Below are 12,029 nucleotides of genomic sequence, written 5' to 3'. Positions count from 1 at the left end.
TCTTCATCTCTGTGCACCTTGATATTTGGGGTTTAGGGGGAGGATTGTCTACTGGCCTATTATCCATACACTCAGGCTGGCTTCTCTGTTTATTTGGGGCTTGGATGTATGGTCCCCCTCGGCCACCAGAGGGAGCCTGACAACCGGACTAACTGGCATGAGTCACCCACGGGCTGTGGGGACACAGACAAATACCAAAGCTCGTGGTCCCCACCCTTAGGGAGCACATAGTTCAGTGGAAGACTCTTACAATTAGGGTGAAACTGCCAGTGTCGGGAAGAACATAGTGGAAGGATGGTCAGAGCAGGACCCTGCTGCCTGGGACCTTCTGCTGACACAGGATGGGAAAGAGTGAACCAGGTTATCGATAGCACAGGAAAAGTGTCCCGTGGAGCCAGACAAGTGTGGCGATGAACCCTGGCCTTGTGCATGCCTGTAATCCCATTTCTCAGGGAGGCAGGAGGATTGCTGAGAATTCAAGGCCAGTCTTGGCTATTTAGCGAGATCCTGTCTCAGAAAATCAGACCAACAGTGGTGACAGCTTCGCCTGTGGGTTGCATGGTGGGCTAGGCAGGAGAGATGAGGGAGGGCTACAACCTGAAGACACCTTGTCCGCAAGCCTCTCTACTACTCCCAATGTTGGTCTCAAAGCCTGAAGATTTGACTTCAACCCAAGAAACCAGGTGCTATTGTTACCTCAGCTCTTACACTGATGTCCTCTGCAAAACACAGAGATAAGAGGACTGTTTGGGGCCCCCTTCCATCTCTGCAGCTCTGCGCACCAGCACCCTCAAACCCAGGAGGACCAGGCATGTTTGAAGCAGCTATTGCCTTCTGCTTTCCCTGCCTGTGGCTGAGTGGGGGCGGGTAGACAGTTGCCTCCTTAACCTTGGTCAGTTGCAATTTCTTGGACAGAATTGTCCCTAATCTGTCATTTTGGAACAGAGGCACTTTCTGGGCCTGGGGTTGTCCAAGGCCTGGGAAGATCGTAGCCTCTGGGATCATCACCTGTCCCCACTTAGGGACAGGTAAAGCAGTGTGACGAAAGGGGATGCTGAGGGTGGCAGTTTCTGGGTCTTGTCCTTTGAAGGTGGTTCTAAGAGGACCCTTTACAATGGACTTCAGGGTCGGGAAGCGGGGGGAGCACCCTGGGGCTACCTTCTCAGCCGATGGGAACATAGGGAGCTTCTTGGCTCCTGGGTGGTGATGTCCAGTGACCACACATGGGCCCCAGCAAAACACAAAGATAGGTTTATTGACCCCCAGCTGGGTGGCACCTGCCCTTCCACCTTAGCACCTCCCCACTTTGGCCATCACCCACGTAGCACTGCCTATGTTTCTACCACCTGGGATCCCTGGCTTCAACCTCACCCAAGGGTGGGGGGAAGGCTCCTCTGATTAGTGATGGCGGCAGCTGTTTTGGTGGGTGTAGAGCTAGAGGGGACACTGTTACCTTAGCTGAGATAGAGGTAGATAAGAGTATTGATCAAGAAGAAGAGGAAATTGCCACCACCCACGTGGCTGAGAGGTGGGGCCCCGCTCTTTTTGAGTTTGTTAGCTTTGGTAGTTGTGTTCACTGGGGCCTTTGTGCTCGTTCTGGCATTTGCCTCTGTGGCCAGTCTGCTCACTGTGGTCTTTGTGGTAATGGAATTGAGGCTCGGGTTTGTGATCATGGGTTTCACTGTGGTGGTCATGGCCGTCGTGACCATATTTGGGGTGCTCAAGTTTCCCAAGACTCCAGTCTGTATCTGCAAGAGAAGTAGGGGATGCTCAGGGGGCTTTTGAATCTCATGCATATTCCTCCCTCAACTGCAGCCTCCATAAAGCTGCCATCTATCCTGTCTGAATGTTTGACTGCTTCCTGCCTTGACACAGGCAGGGACAGATGTAATCCTTTCCTCTCCTGTATACCTCACCGTGGAAACTCACCTGTCCCAGTCCTCCAGCAAAGACAGGAGCTCCAGCCCTGGCTTTATGCAGGGGGTTAGCCTCCTTGAGCCTCAGTTTCCTGCTTTCTGAATGGGGAAGAGGCTATTACAGTGCTGAAGGTCATGTGAGATAGGACGGAGGAGAACACCCTTGGCAAAATGTCAGTGGGTGGATGGGGTAGGGAATGGCCAGATGGTGATCAGCCTGTCCTTGATGCTTGAGTAAGCTGTTCCTGATAAGAACTTCATGGCTCCTGTCTCCAAGCCCCTCGAGGCATGTGGGGTGCCACCAAAATGCCTCCTGGAGTGGCAGTTGACTTTGAGTGAGAGTCTCCTTTTTGTTCCAGTACCCCTGAGTTTCTCTCCTGTGCAAGTTGGAGCCGGGGTCTCCTAGCACCTCTAGAAGCAGAGCATGTGCTGGTTGGAGCTTTCCTCAGTCCAGCCCAACAGGACCATTTCCGCAGGTTCACTGTGGGTTGATGCCAGCCACATACGCTCTCCTGTCCTCCTTAGTTCCCTAGTATTACAAGCCCTTGGGTGCAGTACCCTCAGCGCATAGTGCCCACAGGTGTTTCAGTGTGTCTGGCACTCTGAGACAGGAGCATAGGCTTTCGGCTGACAGTAGCCAGAGGGGCGGGAAGCCCTGGCAAGTAAGACCCCACGTCCCATGTCCTGTTGGAGCCTGTCTACCTCTGCCCCATGAAAAAGGCTGGGTGTCCAGAGCCTGCTTTCCCTCTGTCCCTTGCCAAGCTGGCCAGGGGAGTCCTGATGGTTGTGCCAGGGGCTCTGAGGAGTTGCTCTTACCTGAAGCATCACCAGGAGGCTGATGGTGAGGAGGAGGAAGAGGAAGCCGTTCATCCTGGAAGATCTTGCTAGGCTCTGTTGGTGGCAGCTTTGGGAGATGGGCTCAGGGCTGTGTGGGGCTCTCACCACTCAGCTGCTTTTGAACTGGAGGAAGGGGAGGCGGGGCTGGCAGAGGGAAGAAGGCAGACCTATGGGGCAGGGAGCTGCTTGCTTTCTACAGATCTGGGGGTGGCTGAAACAAGCCTCAGGCTTTCAGGGTCCACAGATAATGAGTTCTGGGCAGAGTCAGTCAGATCCCAGGGGGTGATGGCATGCAAATGAAGTGGGCAGCTACCGGGCAGTAGGTAGGGCCTGGGCTTGGAGCTTAACCCATCACTGGCTTTCTGGAGGAATCCCAGTAGCTCTCATGAGGGTCTTTAGCTGCACTATCAAGGCTGCCTTGAGGCCCTGAATCGCTCCAGATTCGTCCCTTTCATGGTCATTTCGACTGTGGGGAGAAGCCAGAAGTCACACAGTGCCAGGCTTAGGGAATGAGGTGGGTGAGGACACACCGTAATGGTTTTATGTCCCTGTCCTTCCATCGGATGGCACTTGGCAGCAGTTCATCATAGTTTTGATCACACCTAGCAAAGACACAAAGGAGGACTTCAGAACAGCTTCAGAAAGTGGTGAGAACAAGGAGAGAAGTGTGCTCTAAGTGAGGGAGGGATTTGGAGCGGGATCAATGGCAGTGTGTGTTTTGGTCATAAAATATTTAACTTACAGTTCACTGTATATTTTTATAACACTGCATACTGTTTTGCTTTATTCCCAGTGAACTGATAGTAGGTGTTTAATGACTTGTCTAAGGTCATAATGTGGAGCCCGTCCCATTGGAATTTGAGTGCAGCTCTGTCTGAAGCTGCAGGCACTCATGTAACGTCTGCGGCTGCCTCAGACTCCCCAATTGAGTCTTGACTCCCCGTTCTCCCTCACCCCAAGGACCCTCCAGCTCCTGCCCGGGCATTCTCCCTGGCTTACTCTGGTGGTTTGTTTACATGCCAGGAGCTAAGGGGACTCGCCTGCCCTTCTTTGTGTCAGTCCTGTGTCACAACTCTGCGGAAAACCTGAGTTGAGACCTCCAGCTCTGGGCTGAGCAAAAAGAAGTGACTCAAGATTGGGAGAGGCCCCCCTCAAGTTCTCCCTGCCTCTGTTTTACCTGGGAGTGGGGAGGGGATCCCCAGACTGACTGAGAGCCAGGGAGGCGACAGCAACAGGATGGAAGGACACTGGGCCAGGGAACAAGTAGCCCACATAGAAGCCCAAGATTGCTTTGCTGAAAACTGATCCTGTCATGCTGGGCAGTCTGCTCCCTGCTTGCAAAGCAGCAGCAAAGTGAGCTGAAGCCGAGGATCAGCCATGAGGTGCACAGTTCCTCCAGGCTCTGTGTACACAATGTAGGTACAGATTTAAATACTTATTTTTTATTCTTTTTTTTTTTTTTGCTTCTTCAAGACAAGTGTTCACTATGCAGTTCGGGCTGGACTTGGGCTCACTTTATAGACCAGCTGGTCTAGGGGCTGGGGATTTAGCTCAGCAGCATAAGCACCTGCCTTGCAAGCAAGTGGTCGTGAGTTCGATCCCTGGTACTGATAAAAAAGGAAAAAGACAAAAAAAAAAAAAAAAAAAAAAGAGAGAGAGAGAGAGAGAGCCTCAGTATGTAGCCTGGGCAGCCTTAAACTTACTTATTTATTTATTTAGGCCTTAAATTTGCAGTGATCCTCCTGCTTCAGCCTCTCAAGTGCTTACACTATAGGAATGCCACACCTTACACAGGCTACCCAGGCACTTTACACAGTGTATTTCCTCCCTGCAAGAAAAGCTCTTCCTTAGTTTTGGTTCCTGGTAAGATTTTTTTTAATAATGAGAATTGAACCCATGGCTTCTGAAATGAGCTGCATCTCTATTCCCTTTTTCAATTTTATTTTGAGTCAGTTTCACTATATTGGCTAGGCTGGGCTCTAACTTGTGGCCTTCCTGCTTCAACTTCCCAAGTAGCTGGGATTTGAGCCTGCAGTACCACACCCAGCATGGAAAACTCTTCTTTATTCTTCAAAATAGCTCAAATCTGGATATGGGGGTGCATGTCTATAATCCCAGCACTCTGGGAGGCTGAGACAGGAGGATGGTAAGTCCAAAGCCCAACATAGGCAACTTAGCAACCGAGTGAGACTATCTCATAGTTTAAAAAAGGAATGGGTATGTATCTCAGTGCCCTACATTCAGTCCCTATTACTACAAAAGAATTAAAAGTTATTCTGAAGCTCCTTTCCTAGGGAAGTTTTTTATTTTTCTTAGGAAACTGCTCAAAAGATGGAGAGCTGTTCCTCTGGGTTCCAAGGGCTCCTTGTGTTGATCATTGCTCTAAAAATCATTTCTGCTCGGCTGGAGATTTAGCTCAGCGGCATAAGCGCCTGCCTTGCAAGCAGGCAGTCATGAGTTCGATCCCTGGTACCGATAAAAAAGGAAAAAGACAAAAAAAAAAAAAAATTGAAGATGTTTCAAGAAAAACCAAAACCAAAACCCATGAGAAGCAACAGTGTATTAGATTTCCATTCCTGAGATAAAATACCTGACACCTACAACTTAAGGAAGAGAGGTTTATTTGGTTTACAGTTTTAGAGGGGTCAGCCTGTGGTCAGCTGGCTTCCAGACAGAAACAACATGGTGGAAGGAAGGGTGTGATGGAGGAAAGCAGCTCAGAGCAAAGGGAAGACCCACAGGGCAAGAAAGGGACCAGGGGCAGATGTAGTCCCTAAGGTCATGCCCCATGACCACCTAGACACACCCAGAAGTGGCTTCACTAATGAGGCATCCATCAGCCAATCAAGCTGCTGCAGCTGCTGCAGTGGTAGATGCCTATAGTCCCAGCACTCTGAGAGGCTGAGGTAGGAGGACTGAAATTTGGCAAGACATTCTTTTTTTTTTTGTCTTTTTCTTTTTTATAGGTACCGGGGATTGAACTCACAACTGCCTGCTTGCAAGGCAGGCGCTTATGCCGCTGAGCTACATCCCCAGCCCAACAAGACATTCTTAAAGGGCTGGGGATGTAGCTCAGTGCAGAGGCCCCGGGTTCAATCACCTATGAGAGAGAGATAGACAGACAGACAGACAAAGACTGAGACCGAGACCGAGACCGAGACCGAGACCGAGACCGAGACAGAGACAGAGACAGAGACAGAGACAGAGACAGAGACAGAGACAGAGACAGAGACAGTATGAAACCAGATAGTGGAATTATCAATGAAACTTCCAAATAACTATGCTAAATATGTTCAAAGACATATAAAATAAGATAGAACTGGATATTGTAAAGAACCACCAAATGTAAATTCCGGAACTGAGAAATAAAGTAGAAATGAAGAACTTTGTAGATACATTTAACCTCAGATCAGGAAAATTGTTGAAGTGAAAGACAGACCATAAGAAAATACTTTTATAGCATAATACATCTATGAAGTGCCTGCTTTGAGCCTGGTCCAGGTTTTGAGTTAGGCTCTGGGGATACAGTAGGGAACAAAAGCTGTAGCCTCTGAGCTTGTGGAGGAAGCAGAGAACAGAAGGGTGGCCGCAGGTTGCAGTAAAGGCTGATGTGGTGGAGGGGCAGTGTGACAGAGAAATGGAGGGAGGACATATAGCCTGGGTAAGTGGTCAGCATGGGCCAGGAGGAGGAAGCGGTGATGCTGAGACAGTGCAGAAAGAGGAGCCTAGCAAACAAAGCACCTCAGACTGCTACCAAGTTCCAGTGTCACAGTGTTCTCTGAGGACTGTGCCCAGGGCCTAGTCCTAGTCACACAGAGGACAGGCAGGAAGGGTTTCCCTTTGCCAAGGAATGGAACACAATAGGAGTGGAGAGGAGAGTATTAGTGTGGCACTTTTGACACTGTCATCTGCCCTGAGTTTTTCATCCTCACAGAGGGAGGGCTTGATCTAATAGCATTGTAGAGCACTTGAGCTAAGTATTTATTTTTCCAGTGCAGGGTTTGAACTCAGGGGTTCTTGTACTCCAGGCAAGTGCTCTACCCTGAGCTACACTCCCAGTCCCTTTTACTTTATTGTGACTCACTGTCATGCTAAATTGCCCAGGCTGGCCTTGAACTTGTGACCTACTCTGCCTCAGGCTCCTTCAAAGGATGAGATTACAGATAAGCACCACTTTGCCCGTTCACTCATCCGTTCTTTTGTTCTTTCTCTCATTAATTTATTGACCCCTAGGGGCTGGGGATTTAGCTCAGCGGCATAAGTACCTGCCTTGCAAGCAGGCGGTCGTGAGTTCGATCCCCGATACCGGACTGAGTGGGGATCCCGTCCTTTGTGGAGCTGGTCTCCAGGAGAGTTTACCTTCCCCTGCAGCTAAGCAAGAAATCCACCCTGGCAGCAGGAGAGGCCAGTGAGGCGTGCAGGGAGCTGAGGACCCAGAGCTGGTTCCATGAAGGGGATGTTCGAGCTGTTCTAGAAGGATCAAGAGGGATTTTTCTCAAGTGGAAAAGGCCAGGGAGGATGTTCCTCTTGGAAGGAGAAACCTACACTCCGGAAACAGCCCGCTGATTTTTGGAACATGAAGAGTGTGAGGCAGGATTCCCAGTATGAGGCCTCCAGGCATCATGCTGAGCTGGGGATGGCAAGGACACTCCTAAAGGGTTGGCAGTGTGGGGTGCAGAAATGGGGAAGGTAGGAGAAATAGTTATGTTTTTATTCCCAGGGAATCCTTGCTGTCCTTTATTATTTGTCTTTCTATCCTAAGCTGCTGAGACTCAGTAATTTCTTTCTTTCTCTCTCTCTCTCTTTCTTTCTTTCTTTCTTTCTTTCTTTCTTTCTTTCTTTCTTTGTCTCCCTATGTAGTGCAGGCTGGCCCTAAACTCCCTTACATATCCCAGGCTGACCTTGAACTTGTGACGATCCTCCTGCCTCAGCTTCCCAAGTGCAATTACAAGTGGTTGCCAATCACTCCTGTCGATCTCCTTGACCCAGAGAGATCACAATTGATTAGGATCTCTCAGGAAATGACCTATATGCAGAATTGTTCACTGTGGGAATAGAAACTTTCAGAACCATCTAACCCCAGTGTCAGAAACGGCCCCCTCTCCCCAGCCAGGATCTTTCCACTACTATCGGACAGAGGAAAGGATAAACAACAGCTAGCTGAGCCCCAGCCCCGGGGAGCTCGGAGGTGGACAGCTTAGCTCTCACGGCCCTCCTCACACTCAAGCCTTAGATGAACATGAAGACCTTGGAAAGCTTTGCAGGCCTCCAAGGTGAAAGATAGAGAAATACATACAGGTTGGAAAAATAACTACTAGGTGAGCTCAGGCTCTTGCTTTCCTATTTTTGAAAAAACAATAATGTGAAAATATTATAGGAAACTTAAGTTATGCAATAATCTTATGGGGTATGTTCTATTTGTATCTGTGCTTTATAGAAATAGAAACTGAGGTTAGCTGGGCATTGGCAGCACACAGCTGTAATGCCAGCACTGGGGAGGCTGAGGCAGGAGGGTCACCACAAGTTCAAGGCCAGCCTGTGCTATATAGTGAACTCAAGGGCAGCCTGCACTATGTGGCAAGGCTTTGTCTCACAAAACCGAAAGAAAGAAAGAAAGAAAGAAACTCAAGTTAGGGAAGTAAAGTCATTGAGTAGCAACAGCCAGCTAGCAAGAGACAGGCCCCAGCAGACCTCATGGAGTTATTAAATCATGCTGGTCCTCCATACAATACATCCTCAATAAATGAAGGCTATTATTTTCCAAGCTTTTCTAGTGAGGATGTATGCTCTTATTGTCTGTGCGGCACTGGGTGTTGAACCTAGGGCCTCTGCACTGAGCTACGTTCCCAGCCCTTTTATTATTTTTTATTTTGAGACAGACTGGGTCTCACTAGGTTGCCTACGCTGGTTCCACCACACCTGGTAGAGAATGCAGATTTTTATCATAAGGTTCTGCCTTCCCCCAGTGAATATTACTTTTTAAAAACTCAAGCTGGCCTGCTAGGTTGGCGGGCTTGGTTTCTCTTCCAGAAACTACTTGTAGATGGCCGCTGAGTGTCTTTCTGCACACAAGGGAGGCAGACACAAATCCTGATGCCGGCAAATGCTTCTCATGTTTCCAATCTTCCTGAGGCTCCAGCCTCCCGCGCTCTCCCTGACCATGGCTCCCCTACAGCTTCCAAAAGCACGCCAGCATGACCTCTAACTTCTTCATCCTGGTATTTCAAAGGCCTCAGAAAACTGGGCATGGCGGCATGCCTGTAATCCCAGCCACTCAGGAGGCTGAGGCAGGAGGAGGACCCTGCTTCATAAAAACTAAAAAAGACCAACGATACAGCTCAGTGCTAGAGTGCCTTCCTACATGCAGCAGGATGTGGGTTTGATCCTCAGTACCACCAAAAAAGAAAAACAATCTTCTCTCAATCCGGAGAGAACTGCAAGGTAGAATCAAAAGAGGACTGAGCAAAAGTATTTATTGTAGAGCAAAAGTAGAACGCAGAATTTATTGTAAAGTGAAGGCAAAAAAACTCTTAAGCAAATGAAAAGGGTCCCTAGAGACTCTTGCCTAGGGGTTTTTATACCCAAAATGGATTTGTAATCAGGAAAGTGTGATGTAGAAGGGGGCCTACAGCAGCTAGGGTATGTAGCAGGCATAATCGTGCATTAATTACATAATTGCTATTAATTGTAACTTTAAAAAAAAAAACAGCTCATCTGGGGCTGGAGATTTAGCTCAGCGGCATAAGCGCCTGCCTTGCAAGCAGGCAGTCGTGAGTTCGATCCCTGGTACCGATAAAAAGGAAAAAGACAAAAGCAACAACAACAACAAAAAAACAGCTCATCTAATGAGACGTTTGTTCACTGAGCCTCCAAGTGACCTGGCCTTGCTCCTGCAGGTGTCCTTCACCAAATCCTTCTGACTTCCTCTCTGGCTCGGCCTCTGCCTGATGCCCTGGCTGTCTGTCCCATCCTGGACCTCCCTTTGCCAGAATGTTTTCCACGTGCCCCTCCCCTTGTGGGCCAGTGTCACTCTAGGAAATCTCATCTCCCACAGGGCCTTGTCCTTAACAATTACTCCTGGGAGCCTCTTGTTAGGTTAGGAAAATGACACCCAAACCTCAGAAAATGGCAGCTGAGCCCAACTTGCCAGCACCGAGGGCTGGTGGTTCCTGTTCTTCAAGTCTCTTATCTCTCTGCTTCCAAACCAGCTAGAGACAGAGAGAGAGAGACAGAGAGAGAGAGAGAGAGAGAGAGAGAGAGAGACAGACAGACAGACAGAGAGAGACAGAGAGAGAGACAGACAGACAGACACAGAGACAGAGAGAGAGAGACAGAGACAGAGAGAGACAGAGACATAGAGAGACAGAGAGACAGAGACACAGAGACAGAGAGCGAGCTTCCGGGGAACATCTATGCAGAGTTCTCCCATCTCTGCTCACATTTTTCAAACCCCTCCTTTGGCAGTGGGCCTGGATCATGCTTATCTTTGACTTCTGTGGTAACACGAAGAAGGACTTTTCTAGAAAGACCATGGATTCTAGAGGAAGATGGTTCTGTATCTGAATCTACTTTTATTGCTTCCATAGTATAACCTTGAGCAGGTCACTGCATTTCTCTGATCCCCCATTTTCTCAGTGCAAACCTCCTGAGGTTGGCCTGTGGCAGGCGGAAGGGGTGCAGTGAGCGGAGGGCTGTAGCTCAGTGGTGTGGCACCCACCAACCTGAGGTCCTGGGTTTGATCTCCAGTACAACTCTCCCAAAATGAAAACAGAAGTGGAAAATAATCTACTAAAGAGTGGTCTGAGGCCTTTGGGGGGAATTTGGTGATTGAACCTTGGCAAAAAGAAGTGGGTGCCTGAGGTTAAAACTCAGACCATCGGGGCTGGGGATTTAGCTCAGCGGCATTAGCGCCTGCCTTGCAAGCAGGCAGTCGTGAGTTCAATCCCTGGTACCGATAAAAAGGAAAAAGACCAAAAAAAAAAAAAAAAAAAAAAAAACCAAAAAAACCTCAGACCATCACAACTGGACATCTTGAGATGATGATTAATAGGAGAAACAAATTTTCTTAGGAGGAAACTTTTGAAAATGTACTCCATGTACAGGTGTTTTGAGTGGTATTTTGCATTGTTTCACTGATTCCTCAGTGTTCCTGTGGAGTATTATCCCCATTTTACAGATTGGAAAACTAAGGGGTGTGTTGGAGGACATCTAAATTGATGCTCTTAACTACCTGCATTTTTAAAAACTGCCTCTTGTTGCTCTGAGATTAGTGTAGCCCAGCATCTTAATTTTACAGATGAGGCTCAGGGTAGGGAAATTAAATATGAAGAAGTATAGGGGGATACCTTATCCAGTTCTTCCTTAAAGAAACTAGAATTTGATCTTCCTTAAGGTTGTTATCTAGTCAGGGAATTAGCAGGAAGTCAGGTGTGGTGACACACACCTGTAATCTCAGCACTCTGGAAAGCTAAAGTAGGAGAATCTCAAATTCAGGCTCAGCCCAGGCAATTCAGCAATCTAGCAAGACCCTGCCTAAAAATTTAAAAAATTTTAAAAGGCAGTGGGGCTGGCTGTTGTGGTGCACACCTGTAATCCTAACACTAGGAAGGCTGAGGCCTTGTATTTGAGGCCAGGCTGGAATATACACCAAGACTCTGTCTCAAAAATAAATAAATAGATAGATAGATAGATAGATAGATAGATAGATAGAGTGGGGCATGGTGATGCATGTCTGTAATCCTAGCATTCACTTGGGAGGCTGAGGCAGGAGGATTGCTACGAGTTCGAGGCCAGCCTGCGCTACAGAGTTCAAGGCTGTCCTAAACCGCATGGTGAAACCCTGTCTTAAAAGACAAAAATAGATAGAATAAAAAGGCTGAGAATGTATGAAGGCTTTATTAAATTCTATCTCCAGTATGAAAAAAAAAGCAGCAGAGAAATTCAGAAACATTTATCAAGTATTTGCATCACTTCCATTAATCACAAAACTACCCCCAAGAAGTAGTTTCCTCCGATATCAATTTAGCACAACAGTGGCAATGTCGGGGTCATGTATGCACGTGCAAGTGCTTCCAGCAAAAGGAAAAAGACAAAAAAAAAAAAAATTTCACCAATTTAATCCCAATCCCGGGGGTTCCCTGGAGCTTCTGGGCAGTGGAGTGAGGAAGATTTAGCACAACTCAGACCTGAAGTCAGCTCAGAGCAGTGGATTCTGGGATTTGCAGGATCCCAAAATAAATCTGGAAACAGCCGTGCCGGTACCCGCCTCCGCTGCCT

The 12,029-nt window shown here is 48.2% G+C and overlaps 1 protein-coding gene across 1 annotated transcript; it reads right to left on the bottom strand.

Annotated features, from left to right (window-relative positions):
* Window positions 1–1,233: 1,233 nt before the first annotated feature.
* LOC106027965 (CAMPATH-1 antigen-like) lies at window positions 1,234–2,967 on the bottom strand. The gene is made up of 2 exons (XM_013153844.2): window positions 2,733–2,967; window positions 1,234–1,748 (listed from the first exon to the last, which is right to left on the bottom strand). The coding sequence occupies exons 1-2, from the start codon at window positions 2,784–2,786 to the stop codon at window positions 1,455–1,457; spliced, it is 348 nt and encodes a 115-aa protein (XP_013009298.1). The 5' UTR covers window positions 2,787–2,967; the 3' UTR covers window positions 1,234–1,454.
* Between the last annotated feature and the right edge of the window lie 9,062 nt (window positions 2,968–12,029).

The sequence above is a fragment of the Cavia porcellus genome, unplaced genomic scaffold, assembly GCF_034190915.1.
Source record: "Cavia porcellus strain 051 isolate PalLab524CR breed Dunkin Hartley unplaced genomic scaffold, mCavPor4.1 scaffold_25, whole genome shotgun sequence".
Taxonomy (NCBI): Eukaryota; Metazoa; Chordata; class Mammalia; order Rodentia; family Caviidae; genus Cavia; species Cavia porcellus.
The sequence above is the reverse complement of the archived record's forward strand: the minus strand, read 5'-3'. Positions and strand labels throughout refer to the sequence as shown.

Coding starts and splice junctions, on each gene's coding strand:
- LOC106027965 (XM_013153844.2), bottom strand. CDS start 2,786: ATGAACGGCTTCCTCTTCCTCCTCCTCACCATCAGCCTCCTGGTGATG. Junction 1,749..2,732: donor GCCTCCTGGTGATGCTTCAG/GTAAGAGCAACT, acceptor CTTCTCTTGCAG/ATACAGACTGGAGTCTTGGG.